General features: G+C 40.6%; 1 protein-coding gene and 2 long non-coding RNA genes across 6 annotated transcripts in view; 2 read left to right on the top strand and 1 right to left on the bottom strand.

The window, feature by feature from the left end:
* The window catches only part of LOC132404930 (tropomyosin alpha-4 chain-like), an 89,546-nt gene that overhangs the window by 1,403 nt on the left and 62,947 nt on the right, over positions 1–25,196 (top strand). For all 4 annotated transcript variants that reach the window (XM_059989544.1, XM_059989543.1, XM_059989547.1 and 1 more), the window contains exon 2: positions 561–686. In XM_059989544.1, coding sequence (XP_059845527.1) covers positions 561–686 — 126 coding nt within the window. The remainder of the gene's footprint in view (positions 1–560; positions 687–25,196) is intronic.
* LOC132404934 (uncharacterized) overlaps positions 1–25,196 on the bottom strand; it is a 55,329-nt gene that overhangs the window by 22,645 nt on the left and 7,488 nt on the right. The window contains exon 2 of the long non-coding RNA XR_009515711.1: positions 19,683–19,805. This is a non-coding gene — a long non-coding RNA (uncharacterized LOC132404934). The remainder of the gene's footprint in view (positions 1–19,682; positions 19,806–25,196) is intronic.
* On the top strand, positions 19,812–23,617 carry LOC132404937 (uncharacterized). Its single transcript, XR_009515715.1, has 2 exons — positions 19,812–21,953; positions 23,312–23,617. It is a non-coding gene; the product is annotated as an uncharacterized LOC132404937 (long non-coding RNA).

The following is a 25,196-nucleotide window of genomic DNA, read 5'->3' as shown; positions in this document are numbered from 1 at the left end:
GCAGCAGTGGAACATGTAAGCAGCACGAAAAAACAGATGGCTTTCAATGGGTCAGGCAGAAATTTATGGAGGAAAATAGACAGTCGGTGTTTTGGGTCGAGACACTTTGCCCTCATTTCAAGTCTTGACTCAAAATAGTGACTGTCTATGTCTCTTTATAGGTACTGCCTGACCAACTGAGTTCCTTCAGCTTTTAATGTGTTCCAGCCAGTCCCAATGAATGATCTTGTCCCAAAGCATCGATTCTGTATTCCTCTCCGTTGATGCTGCCTGACCTGCTGAGTTCCTGTAGCATTTTGTGTGTGTTGCTCTGGATTTCTAGCATCTGCAGAATCTCTTGTGTTTAATGTGTTCCTCTAGATTCCAGCATCTGCAAACTCCTGAATCTCTAGTGGAAAACTTAAACCTATGTATATGTTGTAATTGGTATTTAACTCCAAAATATTGACTAAAAGCAGTTGTACACCTTCACTTCATTTGTTCCGTTGTTTTAACTTTGGTGTTGATTAATGTGTCAGCTGACGGTGTGTTGGTTAATATGTCCTCTGTTGATTCTTTAGCTGGAAGAAGAGGTTGCGAATTTGCAAAGGAAGCAAAAAGCCACTGAAGAGGAGGTTGACAAATACTCTGAGTCCTTGCATGAAGCTCATGGAAAGCTGGAAGTTGCAGAGAAGAGAGCCTCTGATGTGAGTAAACTTTGGTTATACAGTGCTTGTTAAGTTAACCCTTCTGCCACTCAACCAGTTACTTCCCCCTGCCATTTCATATAATGTTATTTGCAAAGATAAATCTACGCGGCCTCCAGGAACATGGAACATTATCCTGTGAGTTGATACCGCTTTGTCAGTGTTATTTCTTACTGAGCCCTGGAAACTGCTGGAAATATTTTATTCTTCATCACGGGGACTACCATTTTGCTCATGTGGACTCTTCATTCTTTTTGAGCAGCTCTGCATGTGCTCTTTTATACCCTAAATTTGTTCCCTGAAAACAGATCAGATTCAGATTCACTGTACAGACATGCCTCGGGCATGAGAAAATCTGCAGATGCTGGAACTCCAAAGCAACACACTCACACAAAATGCTGGAGGAACTCAAGCAGGTCAGGCAGCATCTATGGAACGGAATAGACAGTTGCCATTTCGGGCCGAGATCTTCCTCAGGACTGAGAGGGAAGAGGGGTGACGCTGAATTAGAAGGGGGTTATAAATATCCCGGCTTATAAATACCTGACCTATCCCAGGTTATAAAGCACAAGCAAGAGAGAATCTGCAGATAATGGAAATCCGAGCAACACACACAAAATAGTGGAGGAACTCAGCAGGCTAGGCAGTAACTACGGAAAAAAAAGTACAGTTGACGTTTCAGGCCCAGACCCTTCAGCAGAATTGTCAAAGGGTCCTGCCGAAGGTTTTTCGGCCCGAATCGTCAACTGTACTTTTTTCCATAGATGTTGCCCGGCCTGCTGAGTTCCTCCACCATTTTGTGTGTGTTGCTGGTTATAAACATCTAACTTAGAGACACCCCTTACAAATGAACAAGTTCCCCTAATGTTATTAAATTCAAAAGTCTGACGTATGTCATTCATATGAATGGCAGGGCTAGTTTCCTCTCTATCTCCACTTTCAGTAATTGTTCTTTCTTATCAGTCTTATATGCTTTTGATGCCAATTATTATGATATAGTGTTTACCATACTGGGTGGTTTTTGTGTGTATTTTTTGCTTTATGGACAAGTTTGATTTACAGACCGTCTGTAAAAATGGATTCCATTTGTGCCTATATTGGAAAGTACAGCCAAAACATAATTTGCTGGATTATCTTTCTTCTGCCCTCTCATACAAATGGGAGCATTGTTAATAAAAAGTTAAAACAGGATTAATTTTAAGGACTGTTGCAAATCGGTAAATTGCTTGCACTGCACTATGAAGGATGCAGAGAAAATTTATAAGGACGAGGACCTGAGTTCTGAGGAAAAGTTGAATAGGTTAAGACTTTATTCTCTGGAGCATAGGAAAATGAGGTGAGATTTGATAGAGCTATACAAAATCATGAGGGGTATTCCACTGAGTTAGGTGACACTAGAAATAGAGCTCGTAACTTTACAGTGAAAGGTGAAATATTCATGGGGATCCTGAGGAGGAACGTATTTGCTCAGAGGGTGGTGTGAGAGTGGAACGAGCTGCAGCTGAATTGGTGGATGCAAGTTTGATTGCAACATTTAAGAGACATTTGGATAACTATATGGATGGGGAGTAGTATAGACGTCTATAGTCCAGGTGTGGGTCCATGGGAATGGGCAGAATAACAGTTTGGCACAAACTAAATGGGCCAAAGGGCCTGTTTCTATGACCTACAACTATAAATGTGATTGGGAGTTCACTGCCTGCCATGAGGTTAATTAAATTGTAGCCACTAGAGGGCACCGGCAGCTAAATCAGGACAGACAAGTCTGGCGGATCACCTCATCAGTGCTTCTGGCATCTCCAAAGCAACTACATTTGGACAGCTCTGTGGAGTAAGGTTACGGGTCCTCCAGTCCACAATTCCATTGAATAGCAGGAAACCAGTTTTCTGGCTGTGATTGTGCCTGCATTGAATACTGTGATCAGTAGAGCAATGGCTTATCTACAGTCTGAAGGACAAGTTAGAGGATTTCAGACCTCAGGATGTCTTTATCCAATGTGAAGATCATAGGGCGTACACAGAATGATGAAATTAATTTTTCCAGTAATTAATTATGAAGGGAAAATTGAAGAGTAGCAACTCAGTACTGAAAGTTTTCAAAATGTAATTACGAGAATTGGGCAGCATAGTGGAAGGAAAGAATGTTGTCAAAAAGCCTTTCAAGAATCATCAAAAAACATCTGGAACAGGTTTCCCCAACCCTTTTTATGCCATGGACCCCAGGTTACAAACCCTGATCTAGAGACAAATTTAGTAAACATCAGCATATACCTGACTTTAGTCATCCTTACTATACAGTATGAGGACATTAATTTGAACTTTGAACCTGTGACTTAGGTTCCATCTAATGTGGACTGATGGGTAAAAAGGTTTGTTCTGAATTCTGGTCACGCTCTTTGTCTTCTCAGTCTGTTTCGTAAATAACAGCAAACAAAATACTGAATTTGGCTCCCATTCTGTAATCTTCCTGTGACATGCCACTGTGAGGGACAATATGTTGAATCTGTGGATAAAGCCCAAGGTTTCTACTGCAGTTCCATTATTTGTAATATTGGCCAAATTTCATGGAAAGTTATTAGTTTAAACTGGAAATGAAAATGTGAACACCTGGAAGAATACAACTAATCAACAGAGTAATGTTATTCTTACTCCCTACTAAAATTAACCGAGATGTTGCTTATAGAAAATGGACATTCCTAACATTGTTACCATGGTGACTTTGGTCTCCATGTTATCACAGACATAGTCTTTGATTTTTCATCTCTTCCCTGCTCTGCAACTTAAAACAAACTTCTCACTTTTCTAATTCTGATAAGGTGTCCTTAATGTGAAACACTGGTTCAGATTCTGTGCCTGTATATGCCGCCTGACCCGCTGGGTGCTACAGGCACTTCCAGTTTTCATTCTGGATTTCCACCATTTCAATTTTTACTCCATTTCCTAAAAGCTTGTCTGCTTGAGTTAACATACTTTCTAAAGTGAGACGGCACAAGCCACAGAGATCCAGCTTCGAGCCTGAGTTGTGCTGAATCAGTTGGAATAATATCTGGGGAACTGCAGCTGGTCTTGTTTCCACCTCCTAATCATTTCTCAGGGACTTCTGTCAGTGTGAGTGTGGGTTTGGATCCTGAATCAGGATACTATTTGGCTGAATCAGACAAAGGTCAAAACAAAAGAGTCAGTGTGTTCAGGACAGAAAGGTCCAAACAGGCAAGGAGAAGTGAGGATAAAGACCTTCTGTGCATTTTTTACTGATTTAAGAGCTAAATCTTAAATCACTGAAAAATTCACAGGGTTTTCAATCCTCATCCTAAATCCTCAGTAAACAGCCACTTAATAATTTGCTGGTGTAACTGTTAAACGGAATTTGACTGGAATTGGTAATAACTGCTAATTTACTGGAATTTAGTTATCAGGTGGTGTAGTGGCATCAGCACTGGATGATGAGGCCAGTGGTCCCCGGTTCAAATCCGGCCGGCTCCTTGCCCGCTTTCCATCCCTGCTGGGTTGAATATCGAGCTAGCAACTTGGCCTGGTAAAATGTTAAATGAACAGCAAGATTGCCACCTGATGTGCCACACGGCGTGGAGAGGAAGTATCAGGGAAGTTATGAAATCCTGTCAATGCTGTATTTAGCCAGGCTGCCAATGTTCAGTCAGTCACAGAGTGCAGGGGAAAATGATATCCTGCTGAAAGCCACAAGGACCATAGATGAAGCTGGTATGTCACACTTCACTGTTGCCACTAGCACTTAATTACTCCCTTCAACACAAGAAGATCGGATCATTTAAACATGTAACTGAAGGGGCTTTTACAGGAATTTGAAGAGTGGCAGCTTCTGAAGGATTGCATTAAACACATATTAGACACATAGCAAGCATATGATATGTTTAGTGATTACTGGGAGAGCTGGTTGCTCTGTTGCTCTGCATTCATTCCCACCATATTATATACACTGAAGGTACAAACAGATCATTTAGTCCGGCTGTTCTATGTATCTGCTCCTTCCAAGCTTTAGCATAATTATATCAGCTTAAACTTCACGTCAACAGATGATTCTATGAAAAATCTTATCTCCGCATACATTTCTTTCCAAAAGATTTACTGGAGTATACATGATAGAGATAAGGAAAAAAATAACATAATACTGAAACCTCATTAGTGTTAACAGATGTTTTAATTTGTGCACTCTATAAACATTAAGAAGTCTTTTAAGCTAATGTAGAGGGGAGAGATGGACTTCTACAGTTCTCTGAAACAAGTTAGTCCTTCTTTTAAGGTTGTACACTTTTGTCTAATACTCAGTTTGTCTCTTTACTATTTTGTAGTTCTCAATCACTATAAACAGGTCCAGATCTTCTAAATCCAAGTATATAAAACATATGATAATATTTATTCTACTGAACCAAGTATAATTCTAATAACTCTTTTTTACACCCTTCCCAAGGACAATACATCCTTCCTGAGGTGTGAAATCCAAAAGCCAAAATACTTCAGAAATAGTAGACCATATTGGCACCATGATGCTTGTAAATACATTTGAGAGAGAGACAGAGGAGGAGGGAGAGGCAGGGAGAGTGGAGGGTGGAGGGAGAGAAAGAGAGAGAGAAAGATAGATATGAGAGAGAGAGAGAATGAATTAGTTCTGATAATGAGAGGTTTGCAGTCCAGTTAAATTACTTTTTCCAATAAACTGACTCTGTGCTCTATTTTCCCAATTTATTTGATGCATTAACTAGGGTTTTTATATTAGTTATGCCATTTAATATCTTTCTATAAATGGCCTTGTTTGTGAAGAGACATTATGAACCAGGCATTAGAGGTAATTGCACCAGGAGTGGTGTGGAACTTAGCCAGCTTAAAAGAAGAGTTTTTAATCAGAAACATGTCTAGGTTAGTTCTATCAAGTCTGCACTTCTCCGATGTTGTTTAAGTTTTTATGACAATAGATCTCAATTTTAAATAAGCAGACCCAGTGAACGTAATGGAGTCTTTCATGACTCATCTAGACAGATAATCATGGGTGGAATTGAGAATTGAGCGTCCTTTGCTTTATGACCATTAGATATAGGAAGGAATTAGGCCATTTGGCCCATCAAGTCTGCTCTGCCATTTCATCATGGCTGATCCTTTTTTCCTCTGACTCTCAGACCCAGTCTCATGCCTTCTCCCTGTATCCCTTCATACCCTGACTAATCATGAATCTATCAACCTCTGCCTTAAATATACATACAGACTTGGCCTCCACAGCTGCCTGTGGCAATGAATTCCACAGATTCACCACTCTCTGGCTAAAGAAATTCCTTCTCATCTCCATTCTAAAAGGATGCTCTTCTATTCTGAGGCTGTGTCCTCTGGTCCTAGACTGTCCCACCATAGGAGACATCCTCTCCATATCCACTCAATCAAGTCCTTTCACCATTCAATGGGTTTCAATGAGGTCATCCCTCAATTCTTCTGAATTCCAGTGAATACAGGCCCAGAACCATCAAACGCTCTTCATATGACAAGCCATTCAAACCTGTAATCATGTTCATGAATCATCTGGATGATCTAATCATTAATGATAATTATTGTAATAATACATTAGGAAGTACTGTCCTAATGTATCAATTTGCTGTTTTAATCAAATCTATAGAATCTCTTTATTGATCTGTTTGAAGACATAACTAGCTGCCTTTAACTCAGAATACCCTTTGGAATTATTGATTAAAGAATAATAAAATGATAAAGAAATATGTCATTTTGATTATAGAACCACTCAGAATTAGTAGACACTAATAATATCAGGAGGCATTAGGGCTTTGTACTATTTTTCTTCAAGCTGTGCTTTTTTGTAGTTATGAACTCTCCAGGATGTACAATCCCTTGTAATTTTGTTTACAGCAAATGGGATTTTGTGTCCAGTCCCTACTCTTTAAGCATTGCTTGACTACACAAACTGACACTAGAATGGTAGGGAACCACAGTTTCTGTAACTGACCAAACCTGCTTACACAGGAGAACGAGTTTAAGGCTGGGCGTTTTCTGACTTCCACTCCTGCTCGGCCGTCCCAACAGCTTACTACAATAAGCATTCTGTGCACAATTTAAAGTTATGGTGGCACCAGAGATTTCCCCCCAACCCCATGAGGTTGAGAATTAGAGAAAGTAAGATTGCATGCAAATACTTTATCAATATTCAACTACTCAGTCATCTATATTCAATAGATGAATCTAGTTCTATTAATATAGTTGAATAGAGCTGAGGTGCTTTTACCTCAGGGTGGAAAAACACTGGAACAATCAGCTCGGAAAATCTACAAACTTCTTTTCAGCCATTTTCTCACTCTCTCTTCCTGAATGCACTGACTCATGATATGCTATGCAACACAGCAAAGTGCTGGAGGAACTCAGCATGTCAAGCAGCATTTCTGGAGGGGAATAGATGGTCAACATTTCGGGCTGAGACCCTTCATTTGGATCATCCTAGACATTCTCTCTTCTCCCCTCTCCTATCAGACAGAACATACAAAAGCCTCAAAGCACCTACTACCAGGCTCGAGAACAGCTTTTATCCCATGTTATCAGAGTCTTGTATACGATAGATTCTTGGCCTCACAATCCACCCTGTTAAGATCTTGCGCTTTAACGTTGACCTGCGTGCACTTTTTCGGTAGCGTTTCCCTTTCGTCCTGCATTTCTGCATGGATGCACTGTGTAATCAAGTTTCAGTTCACACTTAATTGTCATTCAACCACACATGAATACCCATGAATACAGCCAAATGAAAGAATGTTACTCTGGGGCCAAGGTACAAAACAGTCACACACAGCACAAAGCACATATAAGATAGCAAGCACTAGATAAGATATTAGTGAAATCCAGTCGCACAAAAAATATATAGTCCAAGACGCTGTCCATAAATGTAGCAGTCTGCAGTCGAACACAACGCATCTTGTCTTCTGCCGAGTGGACACTAGGGGGCAGCACGGACTCCAGCTTGGATGCCATGCCACACTGCCTGCTATGGACCACACCGACTCAGACGTCCCTCTCCTGGGCAGCTTAAGGCATAGCCCTCACTACGACTGAAGCCATGCATCCGCCAACGAGCCAGTGAGTCGAACTTGCAGCATTCCACATTCCAACAGTGTCCAACAGGGTATTGAGATCACAAGAAAAGTGACTGGGACGATCACTCGCTGTTAGAGAGCCCACCCCGACGCCTCTCTGACGTAGGCAGCAACATGATCCACACTAAGTCCAGCTTCTTCAATTCTCTGCCAATGAGAAACTTGATGATAGGCTAGACCTGCAGTACTTCAAGTTCTTAATGTCTAACCGGATCTTGTGATGGTAAAAAAAATGTTTTGAAAAGGACAATAATAGCTTTGGTTGACCCTGTAGAGGCCGCTGTGATCAAATGTGCTGCCATTTTACCAGAAGTTTTGAGCTTTGATTTGATCTGTATGACAATATTTGTAAGACAAGCTTTTACTGTATCTTGACAATAATAAACCAATAACAGTGCTCTCCCTGGAAGCTGGACTGGGTCTAAGAAATGTTTGCCGTATTCTGCTCTGAAGAGGCTTTTCCTGGAATTTTTAACCAAGCATTTCCACAGAATATGAATATCAGCAAATATTAAACCTTTGACATTGCAATTTATCATTGGCAATGGAGCTCTTGTTATTAATCATCATAGGTGATGTGCATGGCACCATCTGGAGGTGTTGTTGCCTCACACTGGCTTCGGTCCTGATCACTAGAGCTGTTTGCATCTTCTCCCGTGTCTCCATGGGGGTCCAGTTTTCACCCACATGCCAAAAACATGCATTTTGGTAGGTGAATTGGCTACCAGCAATTCCGCCCAGGTTGAGGATCAATAGGACAATCTGGGGAGAGTAGATGTGAATGTGGGGGGTGTATCAGATGGAGATAGTGTATGGGTGTTTGATGGTTACTTACTGTACTTAATAACATAGCCACTGAGTGTATGTTCGAGGTCTTCTGATGCTGTAGCCCATCCATTTCAAGGTTTGGTGTATTATGCATTCAGAGATGCTCTTCTGCACACTACTGTTGTAACATGTGGTTATTTGAGTTCCTGTCACCTTCCTGTCGTTTGAACCAGTCTCCTTTGACCTTTCTCGTTAACACCATAGAACTGCTTCTCACTGGATGTGTTCTGTTAGTTTTTCGCACCCTAGAGGACTGTTGTGTGTGAAAATGCCAGGAGATCAGCAGATTCTGAAATAGTCAAACCATCCCATTTGGCATCAACAATCATTCCACGGTTAAAGTCACTTAGACCATATTTCTTGCCCTTTCTGATGTTTGGTTTGAACAACAACTGAACCATGTCTACAGGCTTTTATGAATTGAGCTGCTGCCATGTGATTGGCTGATTAGGTGTAGCTATTTCATTTATTTAGAGATAGAGCACAGAGCAGGCCCCATCTCCCTTCCAGTTACCTAACCCTAGCTTAATCACAGGGCAATTTACAATGCCCAATTCACCTACTAACCAGAACATTTTTGGAATGTGGGAGGAAACCGACACACTCTTGGGAAGAATGTACAGAGGATGCCGGAATTGAACTCTGAACTCTGACATCCTGACACACCAACCACTATGCTACCATGGTGCCCTAACATTACCAACTCAAAACCCAATCAGTGAGATACAGGCTGCATGACGTTGATTGACTGTGCTTTCTGTAATCAGGACACAATGGATGCAAATATCCGAGACAACAGGTAAAGAAAATGAAATGGAGAAATTACTCACTCTGTTCCTACCATGATCTGAGAAAACGCAGGCACCAATGGCAACTTTCCAAAGGTAGCAGAGCCCAACTTAACTACACAGTAGAGGCCTGATGACTTTAACGTGCTCTAATCTACTTTTTTAACCTGAAGCCTGAGCTGAGGGCTGTAATAACTTCCTTCCAGCTCTAACCTCCAGGTAACAGGAACCAGAACCAGCAAAGTCCCTAGCAGGCAAGTTTTATTTAAGCCTCAGGTGTTGCAAAGTGCATGTGCCATGAAGTATCTATTTCCATAAGAACTAAAGACATTGGAGCAGAATTTGGACATTGAGGCCATTGTGTCTATTTTGCTATTCAATCATGACTGATTTATTGTCCTTCTTGATCACATTCTCCTGCCTTCTCCCCATGACCTTTGACACCCCTGTTAATCAAGGACCGCTTTAAATATTGCTAAGTGAAAGAAAAGTAACAGAGATTCCAATATCATGTGCCAGGAGCAGAACTGGGAGTTTTGTTCAGTGGGAAATGTTGGGAACATATTCCAGTACAAGCAGGTGTTTTCCCTCGGAAGTCAGGTCTCCCAACATCAACTGGAGTATAGCTGAATTTGTACAAAAACGTGGCTGTAAAGTCATGGTCATTACCTCAATAGGAACGGAAAGACAAAGGGTAAAGAGGCATTTTGGTTATGATAATGAAGCAATCCAAAACCTAGATTAATGATTGAGAGTTGCAACCTCAAATCCCAACACTGCAGCTGGGGAATTTAGACTAGATACCTAAATAAGGAAAGAAATGTAAGGTCACCAGATAAAAACGTCAATGTTTACTTTCTTGTCCACAGACACTGTGTGATGTTCTGAGTAATCCCAAAACTTTCTCTTTTTATTTTAGTGTATAAAGAAACCTCAAATGAAAAACTAACGCTGTCTGTTAAATGTCTGCCCTAAGGAGCCCTAATCTGACTTTCATATGAATATCTCTTTAAGTTGTGTTTCAGGGGAATGCAACAGGTCCAGGCAATGAAAACTAACTAGAGAAGAGAAAAGCTTGTGGTTTTCATTTGTCCACATTTCATACGGAGTGAGGCATTTACTGAGAGTAAACCCTATCCAACATTCTTCAACAATATTTGGAACAACTTCATATAGTACCAATAAAACACAATGCAGGGTAGAGAATAAGGGGAGGACGTTTAGGGCAAGAAGGGTAATGCCCTCCCCATTGTTGTCTGTGGGTGTGGCTAAAGTAAGGAAAGGAGGCATATTTTGAGAAGTAAGTGTGAGTTGTGAGGCAGCAAATGGGAGGGGCAATGATATAGGGACAAACCCCTCCCCATCATTGAGTACATTTACATGGAGCGCTGCCACGAGAAAGCAGCATCTGTCGTCAGAGGCCCCCACCATCCAGGCCATGACCACTTCCCACTACTAACACTGGGCAGGATGCCCAGAAGCCTAGGAACTCACAGCACCGGGTTCAGGAACAGCTATTACCCTACGACCATCAGGCTCCTGAACTGGTATAGATAACTTCATTCACTCCTACTCTGAAGTGACTCCACTACCTACAGACTCACTTTTGAGCACTCTTTGCAACTCATCTTCTCTGCACTGTGTTTATTTTCACATTTTGTCTTCCTTTCCATGTTGGTGTTTATCGGTCTTTGTATAGATTTTAGTTAAATTCTCTAAAACTTCTTTTTTTTTCCTTTAATTGCCTGCAAGGAACTGAATATCAAGGTAACATATATGGTGTTTGATAATAACTTTACTTTGAGCTTTGAACTGGAAATTCAATAGAAAAGAGCTCAAGTTGTATCGCACAGAAAACAGCCTTTTACCCACCACTACCCTAATCAAATCAGCTAGGCCACATTGGAAACACGGTTGAGTTGGAAAAACGGGGGGTATTGAACATGATTCCAACAATAGATAACTTGTTCAAGATCATTATTTTTTTCATAGATGAAAGCGGTCTGAAGAATGCTTTTAAACAGTATTTTGAGGATTAACCTTCGTAAAGCATTGCACAATTGATCCACTTTTTGTTCCGGTTTCTCTTAGATTTTATTAGCCTGATGTAGAGATTTACGTTGAGGTCTAACATTACTCAGAGAAGATAGATTTTGCCTTTTTAAGCAAAGTAGGGTGCAGATCTAACTTCACATTACGAAATCCTAGGCAGAGAGCTTTGCTTGAGTAAACTGTAGCATGCTTTCCATACTTTTCCTTTTATGGTAAAATGATGTCAAGCAGTAACTAGGAGTGTTCCACGCCCCAACCACTGCATGAAGTGAATCATCTGTTTACTTTTAAAGCGACATTGCCTACTAGAAATGAGGTCAGTGTTAACAAATCCAGGCATGCCAACACTATTAGTTATCCCACAGACACAGAGTAGACAAACTAAGGTATGCTGATATTGTCAGTGAAGCAATTACCTACCGTCCTTGGCTAATTAAAAACTGATGTCACCCTAAACTGCTTCCTCATTGGGAGATTATGCAATTAGAATTTGGTGAATAAAGTACCACCATACAAGGAAATTCAGCTGTGTGCAGGCTCTGTCTTTATACAAGAGGCTAGTATGGTACCTGAGAAGGTGAGTTAAACAGGCAGACAGTGTCAGGTCAGTAGACATTTTGAACAAGAACTCATTGCCCCAAGATTATTTATTGATGAGCTTTATACACACAATTGCCATTTAGAAACAGCCAAGCCTGGGATGTGGGAGAGTTTGCTCATGTAGGAGGGATCAGTCAGGGTTATCAAAGCCTTGAAGGCTCACACAGGTAGGTCCGCTGATGGACAGACAGTAGTTGCTCATGCATTAATAACCTACTTTATTTACCGGCTTACATCAGAAATCGCAGAGAATGTGTCACCCATGGTTGCAGCTGCTCACGCCCAGTCTCCTCCACGTAGACCCACGGAGGAAGCGGGAGACCTGTGAGCGATACACATAATGTGCTAGAGGAGCTCAGCACTTCAGGCAGCATCTATGGATGGGAATAAATGGTCGACGTTTTGGGCCGAGACCCTTCTGCTTATTCCCATCCACAGATGCTCGCTGACCAGCTGAGCTCCTCCAGCACAGTGTCTGCATTGCTCTATGTTTCCAGCACCTACAGTACCTCTTGTGTCGCGGAAAATTATAAACCTTGAAATGGGCATCAATGTCCACAATTTCCATTTTTAATTTGAAATAGAGTCGTATGGTGCAGGAAAACACGTTGCTTGGGCCGCGAGTGCCAATGTGCATACACAAAGCTCCAATGGATCAGCTTTCCGTTGACAGATCTAGCTGACATTGGCAATCTCCGCCGAGCTTTATTCTTGCTTTATTTATTTACTTAGAGGTACAGCGCAGAACAGGCCTTTGCGGCCCAATGAACTGCACCAACAACCCAGCCATTTGACCCTAGCCTAATTACAGGACAATTTACAATGACCAATTAATCAACTAACCAGTAAGTCTTTGGCCTGTGGGGAGAAACTGGAACACTTAGAAGAAATCCACGCAGTCACAGGGAGAACATACAAACTCCTTTGTTAAGATGGTCCAGAAAACTAATACCATCCTGGTGACAGTAATGGTCTTTCGGACAATTTCTACAACATCAATAGATTCTTTAAACCTACCGTTCCTACACTCTCTACGCTAACCTTTAAGGATCATTGTGAGAGATGTAGATTTTTTAATTACCAGGTTTAAAGTTCAAAGTAAGTTTATTATCAAAATATATATTTGGTACCATATACTACCTTGACATTCATTTTCCTGCAAGCATTTATGAGGAAAAAATAAAATAGAATTTATGAAAGACTATACATAAATAATGACTGACAAACAGTTGATGTTCAAAAAAAGACAAACTGTACAAACAAAATATAATGCTGAGAACGAGTTGTAAAGATTCCTTGATAGTAAGGATGTAAGTCAAAATAATGATTGATATTATCCATGCTTGTTCAGGAGCTGGATGGTTATAGGGTGATAATTGTTCCTGAACCTGGTGATGTGGGACCTAAGGCTCTGTATCTCCCACCGGAAGGAACTAGTGAGAAGAGGGCATGGCCTGTTTGGTGGCCGTTTTTGATGATGTATGCTGCTTTCCTGCAGCAACCCTCCATGTAAAACTACGCTATGGTGGGGAGGGCATTACCTGCGATGCATTTGGGTGTGTTAGTCTACCTCCATTGGCTCCCTACCTGCAGGCTCCCCATGTCACTGCAACTGAGCAGCAAGTCGTCTCAGCTCTGAACAGATTTCTCTGGTTTCTATTGCAGTTAATCTTTGCTTTTCATGTCCTTTGCTATTGTGACATTTCAAGTGAAAGATGAACCATCCAACTTTTTAAAAAATCTATTTGATAGCTGGTATGTTATTTGTTCCCTAATAACTTCATAGAGAAGGGCTACTTCTTATTCAGGTGTGAACCTTCCATTTATAAGAATTAAACTCTCTGGCTTTTATCTAACCAACCGTCTGTGCTGCGCAGTTTTCATAGGCTGAGAGCTGATTAGCTGCCCTTAGATGGTCATACTGAGTCAGCACTGAGACGGAGAGAAATTAATGATGGCTATGATATACTGAGACTCATACTGCTGCTTCAAGAGTTTTAGCCTACACATCCTGGTGACATCCCAACATTAAATTAAAAATCCCTCTGTATATCCACAAACTTTTTCAGCTTTCTAGGCTAATAATTTCAGAAGTGCTTCCGGGAGGCAGAACATGATATATCAGACTGCCACAATGAGAAGCACGTTGTCAACAATAATGGGGCTGTGATATGGGCAATAGTGGAAAAGCTGAACATATTGTTCATTCCTCGTGCTATTCAGTGTCAGAATTCAGTTGAATTGACTTTATTTCTTACATTTTTCACATACATGAGGCATAAAAATCTTTACGTTATGTCTCTGTCTAAATGTGCAATGTGCATATAGTAATTTATAATAAATAGTATGTACAAGGACAGTCAATATAGCATAGAAATACAATTGTATTCGTATGAATTAATCAGTCTGACGGCCTGGTGGAAGAAACTGTCCCGGAGCCTGTTGGTCCTGACTTTAATGCTGCGGTACCGTTTCCTGGATGGTAGCAGAACAGTTTGTGGTTGGGGTGACTCGGGTCCTCAATGATCCTTCGGGTCCTTTTTATACACCTGTCTCTGTAAATGTCCTGAATAGTGGGAAGTTCACATCTACAGATGTGCTGGCCTGTCCGCACCACTCTCTGCAGAGTCCTGCGACTGAGGGACGTACAGTTCCCATACCAGGCAGTAACGCAGCCAGTCAGGATACTTTCAATTGTGCCCCTGTAGAAAGTCCTTAGGACTTGGGGACTCACGCCAAATTTCTTCAACCGTCAGAGGTGAAAGAGGTGCTGTTGTGCTTTTTTCACCACACAGCTGGTATGTACAGACCACGTGAGATCCTCGGTGATGTGTATGCCCAGGAACTTATGCTGTTCACCCTCTCAGATCCATTGATGTCAATAATGGTTAGCCTGTCTCCATTTCTCCTGTAGACCACAACCAGCTGCTTTGATTCTGCAACATTCAGGAAGAAGTTGTTTCCTTCAAACCACCATGTCACGGTGATGATTTCTTCTCTGTAGGCTGCCTCATTATTATTTGAGATAAGGACAATCAATGATCAATGTAGTATCATCAGCAAATTTAATTATCAGATTGGAGCTGTGGGTGGCGACACAGTCATGGGTATACAGAGTAAAGGGGACTTAGGACACAGCCCTGAGGGGCTCCTGTGTTAGGGTTAGAAGGGCAGAGGTGAGGGAGCCCACTCTTATCACCTCACCAAAGCCTTCACTCTTTTGAAGTCCTTGCATTAACATTACTCACAGAAGGGTGTTAAGAAGGGAATTCTAGTATATCCTTCCAAATATATTTAAGTAACTTGGGCAAGTTGTGAAGGGACAGATTTCAGTTCAAGTCCTTTTTTCATTAGAAATCTGGTATGATATTGGCAGTTACATCCTTGAAGTATGTTGCCTACGGCCATACTAGCCTAAAAATGCTCCATCCCGTTTGATCTCAGATGCTAAGCAGGCTCAGACCCAGATAGGAGACCAGCTGCAAATGCCAATTATGTAGGTTTTTGATGGTTGATAGGCTCTTGATTAGTAAGGGCATAAGAAATTACAGGGAGAGGGCAGAAGAATGGAATTGAGAGGGAAATTAATCAGCTATGGCCCAAGGGCAGAATAATGGCCCAAGGGCAGAATAGCTTAATTCAGCTCCTATGTCTAAATGGTCTCATGGTTTAAGTATGTACAGGTTGGGGTGTTGTGGATACGGTAGAGAGCTGTCAGAGGTTACAGCGGGACATCAATAGGATGCAAAACTGGGCAGATGGAGTTCAACCCAGGTAAGTGTGAGGTGGTTCATTTTGCTAAGTCAAATATGATGGCAGAATATAGTATTAATGGTAAGACTCTTGGCAGTGTGGAGGATCAGAGGGATCTTGGGGTTCGAGTCCATAGGACACCCAAAGCTGCTGTGCGGGTTGACTGTGTTGTTAAGAAGGCATATGGTCTATTGGCCTTCATCAACCGTAGGATTGACTTCAAGAGCCAAGAGGCAATGTTACAGCTATATAGGACCTTGGTCAGACCCCACATGGAGAACTGTGCTCAATTCTGGTCGCCTCACTACAGGAAGGATGTGGAAACCATAGAAAGGGTGCAGAGGAGATTTACAAGGATGTTGCCTGGATTGGGGAGCATGCCTTATGAGAATAGGTTGAGTGAACTCAGCCTTTTCTCCTTGGAGCGACGGAGGATGAGAGGTGACCTGATAGAGATGTATAAGATGATGAGAGGCATTAATCATGTGGATAGTCAGAGGCTTTCTCCCCCAGAGCTGAAATGGCTAATATGAGAAGGCACAGTTTTAAGGTGCTTGGAAGTAGGTACAGAGGAGATGTCAGAGGTTAATTTTTTATGCAGGGATTGTGGTGATGCATGGTATGGGCTGATGACGATGGTGGTGGAGGCAAATACAATAAGGTCTTTTAAGAGATAGCTGATAGCTGCTTGGAGTTTAGAAAAATAGAGGGCTATGGGTAACCCTAGGTAATTTCGAAAGTAAGTACATGTTTGGCACAGCATTGTGGGCTGGAGGGCTGGTGTTGAGCTGTAGGTTTTCTATGTATGTTCCAACCTGTACCATCTTACAAATCTGCTGGTAAAAACACTTCCAAATAAACTTTTAACAGTTCCCTGGTTTATTTCCCATCCTTCTCCATACTGGGCCTATAAATAGCGCAGGGGTCTCTCCAAACCTACACTGACCTAGATATATCAAGTATTTCAAAACAGGAAAAAAGCCATTAAGCTTCCTGAATTGTTTGCATGTACAAAGAGCACACAAAGTAACACGTAGAAACTGATGATTACTATTAATTATATTCAGCAAGTTTTAATGCCAATCCGTCAGATCTCAGATAACTCACTATAGTTGTAGAGTTTTCTGCAATTGAGACAAATAATCGCTACAACAGCCCAAAAATACAGTTCACTGCTACTCCCTGTATCTCTTTCTCTGGCAGTTCATCTCTTCAAAACGTAATGAAAATGTTTCTTTTCTCTCAAGCTCCATATAAGGAATAATTTCAGCTGGTGACCTTTTCCCAGGCTCCGTGCTGAACCATGAGGTATCTAACCCTGACCCACAGGGAGTTGTCTCTCGAAATTTTGTTTCCTATTCAGGATTTGCCAATACCATTTTACAGACTGAGGCTGAATATTCCTGTGAAAGAGATGGATTTCAATGGTAATAAATTTTGCATATAAAGTACTTGGGAACTGAGGGTTGTGGGGATTGTGGTAGAAAATGATACGAGGTGGGAAATGACGAATAGCAGAGCAAGCACAGAGGACTAGATTTTTCTACTCCAGCTCCCACATCTTACATTCTTACTTACTTTAATGCAACCACTATGATATTGCAAATGGGTAACTATGGACAAACTTATTTCCTGCAGGAAATTGTACTACATCCGAAGTTTAGCCTTAGCTCGGGGTATTGTGTGAATTCTTTATTCCGTGTCTGAGAGAGGATGTGAGGACTTTAAACACAGTTATTAAGAGATTCATTAAGATTGAGGAATTACAGTTTGGTCGTTACTCTGGAATTGAAGGAATTGCTATCCTTAAAGCAATGATGCTTAAAGATTAAAGATTGACTTTATTTGTCTTCTGGACATTGAAGAATGTAGTGAAATGCATAATGACCAACTCAGTCTGAGAATGTGCTTCTGGAACCAGCATAGCATGACCATAATTTATTATGTCTTTGGAACATGGGAGGAAACTGGAGCACCCAGAGGAAACTCATGCAGTCACAGGGAAAACGTGCAAACTCCTTACAGAGAGCGGTGGGAATTGATCCCCGATCACTTATGCTGTAAAGCTATGTGATATGCTACAGTGCAGATTTCAGTCCCTTCACGTGCCTGCTGTTCAGCCTCCAGCAGCTGTCTCCACATACACACTCACCTCCCTTCAACACAAACAAGAGAAAATCTGCAGATGCTGGAAATCTGAGCAACACACACAAAATGCTGGAGGAACTCAGCAGGCCGGGCAGCATTTGTGCAAAAGAGTACAGTCCACGTTTTGGGCCAGGACCTCTCTCCGCAATCCTGGCTTCATCTTGCCCTTTTCTTTTCCTTGACTGCTCCAATCTATCACCCACCTGTCTCGGTCCCCTCCCCCATCTTTCTCCGTCTGCCAGTCATCCTGTCATCCATCACCTACTGGCACTAATCTTATCCCTCCCCTCCTCTTTATACTCCACTCTGTCCTGATACAGGATCCCAACAACTTCTTTCACCTCAACATCAGAATCAGGTTTAGTATCACTGGCATCTGTTGTGAAATTTGTTTTGTGGAAGCAGCTTCTGCAATACATAATAAAAAGAAAATACTATAGGTAATAAGTTATTATGACAAAGAGGAAAAAATAATGAGGTAGTGTACATGGGTTCATTGTCTATTCAGAAATCTAATGGCAGAGGGAAAAAGCTGTTCCTAAAAGGCTGAGTGTGCGCTATTACACCACGTACCTCCTCCTTGATGGTAATAATGAGAAGAGGGTATATCCTGTGTGACAGCAGACCTAGTGATAGATACTGCCTTTCTGGGGCATCGCTGTCCTCAGTGCTAGGAGGTCAATACAAGGGTGTTAACAAAGGGGAATGGGGCTTACTATGAAACAGGATTTTTGTGGCAAAGTGGGTGAGCTGCATTTTAGATAAAGTGAAGTGTGGTAGGTACCAGAAATCAAGACTGAGGTGATCAAGGCAACAATGAAATTTCTGTGGTGGTGATGTTGAGATAAGGGAGATGAGTGTCATTTGTAAAAGCAGAGCTATGCAGTCTGATAGATAGGGTATTGCTCTGAAGTTTGATTCAGTCTTGTAGAAAGCTGAGATTATCCAGCACTAGATAGTATTCTCTGAGACAGGCTTGCCCCGATCAACATCAATGGGACTGCAGTTGAGAGGATGAGTAGTTTCAAGTTCCTTGGTAAACACGTCACTGAAGATCTCTTCTGGACTGTACACACCAGCTGTGTGGCAAAAAAAGCACAGCAGCATCTCTTCCACTTCAGGCGACTGAAGAGGTTCGGCATGAGCTCCCAAATCCTCAAGACCTTCTGCAGGGGCACCATTGAGAGCATCCTGACTGGCTGTATCACCATTTGGTACAGGAACTGCACCAACCTTGATCGCTGGGCACTGCACAGAGTGGTACAGACAGCCCAGCACATCTGTGGATGTTAGCTTCCCTCCGTAGGATATTTACAGCAGCTGGTGCATAAAGAAGGCCTGGAAGATCATCGAGGCCACCAGTCACCCCCACCATAAACTGTTTCAGCAGCTTCCATCCGGCAAACGGTACTGCAGCATTAAAGCCAGGACCAACAGGCTATGGGATAGCTTCTTTCTACAAGCCATTAGACTTATAAATTCAAATGTCTGTACATTGCGACAGAGTCATAATGCAAAGATGTTTATTCCCTCGCGTTGTGGGATGGATGTAAGATTTAAATAAATTCATTCATTCATTCTAGGCAGATGAAACTGAAATCCAGTTGGAGTGCCTTTGGCTGGCTCTGAACAAACATTTCAGTTCATGCCTGCCTGCTTGCCAGGTTAAACAAAGCTAACTTGTCCTTCCATTCCTGCTGTTCCGTACCTACCTCAGCATCTCCCTTCCACTCGCTTCCTGCACACTCTCTATACTCTTCAAATCCGTTCTCGGCCCGCTTTTGTTGTGTAATGTGAGCAACAGAAAATGACAAGGAATTGTTTCCCAGCAGTCTCTATTAAGAAGAACAGAAAGGCAGAGAGAGCTATTAACACACACAAAATGGTGGAGAAACTCAACAGGTCAGGCAGCATCCATACAGCAGTATAAACAGACAGGCACAAGGATGTAAGAAAAAGGAGGGTTATGGGTGGTGCAGGATGGAAGAGTGTGATTGATAGTGGAGTAGGTTTACATAGGTTGCATAACATTGTGGGCTGAAGAGCCAATATCACGCTGCACTGTTTTATGTTCAATGCTCTACTTTTCTGTCAGATCACCCTTCATTATTCTGAAGTTCAGGTCCAGTCTGCTTAATGTCTCTTCCTACGGCAAGCTGCGCTTCACAGGAATCATTCGATGAACACTATCACCTCTCAATATCTCATTAACTTCTCCAGTTCTAGTTTATTTTTTCATTAATGCTAATTTCTTTGAGCTTCTCATTTACTCTCTATCTGTAATCTCTCTGTTTCTTGGTTTTCCTCCTCTGTAAAGGCCAATGCAATATATTTCTATGAAAAGCAAATAAATGTAGATCCTGCAAATCAGAAATTAAAAAAACAGAAAATGCTCCAGTTTCTTAGCATATCACCTAATCCAGAGTGTAAATGTATCATTTATTCTCTCTCCCTCGTCTTCCCTCTCCCTCTCTCTGTTTGTTTAATCTCTCTGCCATTTCCTTTCCTTATTCCCAATATAATTTCTCCTATCTCTGTAGGGAACTCACATTAACATTTGTTTATAATTTTCTTTTCATATCTTTAGAAACTCAAATTCTATGCTTCAGTTAGCCTGGGCTCATTTTCTGCTTTCTTTTTCCTTATTAATACCTTGGGTCTTCGTTGCTGAATTCTAAAAGTTTCCCAGTCCTCAGCCTTACTGTTTTTTTGGCAACATTGTAAGCCTTTTCCTTTAATTTAATGTTTATCCTCCTGATAGCTATGGTTTGACCACTTTTCCTAATTGACACCATAGTTTATAGGACCAGATTTAATAATTGTAATTGATTGGTTCAAAAGAGCACATTGCAAATTTTTTGTAAGCTGCTAACACATAATTTATGCATTGGAATGATGAGATAAGGCAGAGAACAGCCATTTGTGAAAGCAACCTTATGCAGTCTGATAGAGAGGGATATAGTTTATGCAGAAGCAAACATGCAACTCCACAAAATCTAAAAAAATAAATCATCCATAATATCACTAAATAATCAGATGTTAAATGAGAATCTCAAGCTCCAATGCTGAACCAGTTAAACTTTTCTGGAATTTCCATCGTTTCCACTGGCATGCTAAAAATAAAGTCCTGATTAATATCCAATGACTTGGCCAAGAGACCATACAACTGAATTAATGCAAGCTGTTTACAAAATGGGAACCATTTTATAACTCAGTCCATTTAATTAATTTGCTGTTGCTAAATTCACACTAATATTTTCATGAATCCCAATAAATCGTATACAGTGAGATATCAAATGTTTATATTATTTATGGTTTTGCTACAAATACACACAAAGAAATTAAATCACTTCTATTATTTCCTTCATTCATAGAGACATTTTATTGAACTTCTTAAACCTCACTTACTTGTCCTTCACCTCTAGTAACAAAGGAGTCTGTGGTCTTCTTTGTTACTACTGTAATTCTAGGGCCATCCAATTGGTTTTCCAGCCACTTCACTTTGTCTCTCCTCACCTCCCAGTCTTCTCCCTAATGTACAATGCTGCCACATAACCCTGCCATAAATTTCAGTTTTTCTTTAGTTTAATCCCTGTGTCCCCTCATGCCTTCTACAATATGCACCTTGGCATGGTTTTTATTTGATAATCCTTAAGACATTGTAGATATTAAAGTTGGTAGTGCTGTTGCTCTGGGATCCTGGGTGTAAAATTAACTACTCCATTTCCAATGGAAAGTCAACCAGGAATGTAAGCAATACTAAAGAGGTGATGGGAGCAATTTTTAAATCATTTCCATTGATGGATATCTCCATTAGAATTTTTGATTTGTGTTCCTGATGTCAAGATGGACTTTACAAGTCCAGTATTTTTTGGCTGTTTGCCATTCTTTGATTGTGTATGTTTTTTTTCCCCCATAGATTCAATTCTACTTTATTATTCCTATAACTGTCTGCAAGAAAATGATTCTGATGGCAGTATATGGTAACATGTATATATACTTTGAACTTCTAATGTGTGCAAAATTGATATACAGAATTTTGTAACAAGTTGCTATGTACAAGATTATAAAAATTACAACATTAAATGATGAAAATAGTAATGATTTTGGATTGTTTGAGTCTAAAATGATGGAGTGAATGGAGAGGATAAGACATTCTATATCTGGAGTTCAACATTTGGAAGAACCATGCCTTATTCTGATAACTATAGTAGTAGTCTCAAATCACCCCATAACGTTCATCCAAGCTGCAAATTTATAGATTGGCTATTCATAATGACATTTTTGCTCAATTACACAATATCCTCTTTCTCTGATGCTCTTGACTTCATTCAAAATCTCTTTATCCTGCTCATTTCCCCTGTTAAGGTTCCTATTTCTGCTCCATTAGATGGAAGAGTAGCTTTATTTGTTACTTGTACATTGAAACAAGTCACTTGCATCAACGACCTTCAACCAATCTGAGAGACAGGCTGCAAGTACAGATTTGAATATCTGCGATGGAGAATAACTGAACCATCCCCTGCAAGATTTGTTTGAAAAACATTAAAAAAATTGTTAGGTTTGCCTTCCTTTGTTGAAACAGTTCTCTTTTCAAAAGTGGATGTAAATATAATATTTGACCTCTCTTTTCTGTCATATCCTCTGGAACCATCCTCCTGTGTCTCTTCTATCATTCCTAATTAAAAGGACTTTATGGATTTCTTGTTGTCAAGACAGAAGCAATTCAGTATTCCCTGGATTACCCTGCTGCTCCAGTTATGTTTCCATTTTTTTCCTACTATTCATCACTAACTGTCATTTCTTTAAAACTCAGATTGGCCCAAGGGGAGTTACCACCTTTAGACTAAATATATTTCCACCAAATTGTCTGCCCTCAACCTTCTGTATCCGCCTCCTATATTAGCCAATTTTGTTACCTTTTTCCTTGCCTCCAAAGCTTCTTGACCATCTTTAGATCTGTGGGCTTTGCCAATCTCAATCAAACTCTGTATCTTTGACTAGAGTCATTTCAACTGTGTTATCCTTCAATATATTATCATTGATGAAATATGTGCTCATCTTTTTAACAGTTCCAATCTTATTTCTTCTTCCACCAGTTGCAATGAAATTGCTTATTGATTATCCCACCACATTCTTCAGCCCAGTTGGTCACACCATCCTCTACCCATTCTCCACACTTGTATTTGATCAATCTTCCAAACAAAACACGAAATTCTGTATCAAATTTATATACATGTGTTTGTGTGTGTACTTTAAATATCTACCCTGTAGCAACTTCGAAGTGTTCTTTCTCCCTCATCGTTCTGAATCCTTGAAACCTACTTATTTCACGTTACAGGAGCCAAGACTGCAGACTCAGAGGTGGCCCGTCCTGAGGTTGGGGGCCAGCTTATGTATTGAATTGTGAAATGGGCTTCTTTTGCTGAACATTGTGGGCATGCTATATTGGCACCAGAAAGTGTGGCGACACTTTCAGGCTGCTCCCTGCTCATTCTTAGGTGTGGTTTTTTTGTTAATGTAAATTACACATTTCATTGTATGTTTCATTGTCCATGTGATAAGTGAATCAGAATCTGAAACAACTTAAAATTTGTCAAATTTCATATCATATTCTGGTGATATTAAACCTGATTCTGATTTATTATATTGTTGTGAGAGACATTGTGTTAATTGAAATGACAATATGCAGCATTCCAAAGTAAGTATTGCTTGAAGCACTTCAGTAGATTTCTGAGATATGATACAACAGTGCATAGTATACAGCCTTCCTTTGTTGTTTCACAAATGATGATCTTTATAATACAATCTCACTTCCAGTCTAAGTATCTTCCATCACTCAAATGTGGCATTTCAGTGAAAGAGTGAAAAATTGTTTCAGGTACATGTTTACTCTTCCTACTTGAACTATTCAATATAGTGCTCTCAGTAATGCTAAATTTGTGGTTTTTTTTCATTGCAGAAGAAGCTCATGAAACTGATTATACAGTGATCTCACTGAAAGTGACCCTGGGTGGCCCATTACATAAGGATAGTCTTAGCAATCACACCAGGCCATTATTAAAAGCTTCTCTGGGAACGCAACAGAACAGTTCTTGTGCCTTGGGCATAGGAAAGTCTTGGATTCTTGGCATCAAATTCCTCAAAGATATAAGGCAAAGTGGGTGAACAGGTTTTTTACTGGTTACCATTAACACCTCTGAGTGACTTAGTATAATTCATTTGACAAAGTAAGTTAAAAGGGAGTGCTGTTAACAGAAGAATTCTTTTAAAGATGTCGTCAAGTCTCCTTATAGTGTTGGGCCTGAACTCATTCAGAAAAGGGGAGAGTATTTCATTGTGCATGAACGTTTGAGTCAGGCTGTTTCTTCTCCAAATTGTTTGGGGTTCTCATGGATAACCGTTAAATAGGAAGCTGCTGATATACATAAATCTCTATGTTAGTATTTCATTTTCTTCTATTATTATGAATTTATTCATCCAATCAGATTGTTGCATTTCTGATGAATTGCAGTCCTACATTTCCAAAGAAATTGCTCTTGTCTTTATTGAATTTAACTAATGTAGCAACAATTGATTTTGGGTTAAAGGGGAAGATTCAGCCTCTTGATGATCATCTTCTGGTAACTCCTGCTATTTGTTCTTGTAAACTTCGGAATATGGGAGGAAACTGGAGCAACCAGAAGAAGCCCACATGGTTATGGGGAGAACGTACCAACTCATTACAGACAGCAGCAGAATTGAACCCAGGTGCTTGCCACTGTAATAGCATTCTGCTAGCCACAATGCTACTTTGCTGCCCCACAGTAACATATGGGTTAGTAGGTTAATTGGCCATTGGGTGAGAAGAGCTGTCACCATGCTGTACCAGTTATTTAATTCTTCTTTACACTTGTGGATGACATTAAACAAGCTTTAATCTCTAAATATACATAGCAATAAGCTTCACCATAAATAGAGTTCTGCTGCCAGCATCCATTGACAAAGCACTTTTCATCCATCATGATGATCTTCACTGATTTTTGTCCACCAAAATAAGACTCTAGATCATCCATCCATATTGACAAATTTCCCAAAGGCTTACTTGATCCAAACTCAGTAAGGGGATAGATCTTCGTGATGTTTATATTAAACCACTAATGAAAAAATACTCAACTCATAATAATTATTAAATGAACTTAATAAATCTGGCAAGTTATGGATAGGCTATTGCTTTTGAAGTTGCC

This window comes from Hypanus sabinus, chromosome 14 (assembly GCF_030144855.1).
Source record: "Hypanus sabinus isolate sHypSab1 chromosome 14, sHypSab1.hap1, whole genome shotgun sequence".
Lineage (NCBI taxonomy): Eukaryota > Metazoa > Chordata > Chondrichthyes > Myliobatiformes > Dasyatidae > Hypanus > Hypanus sabinus.
This window is presented reverse-complemented; position numbering and strand designations above follow the sequence as displayed.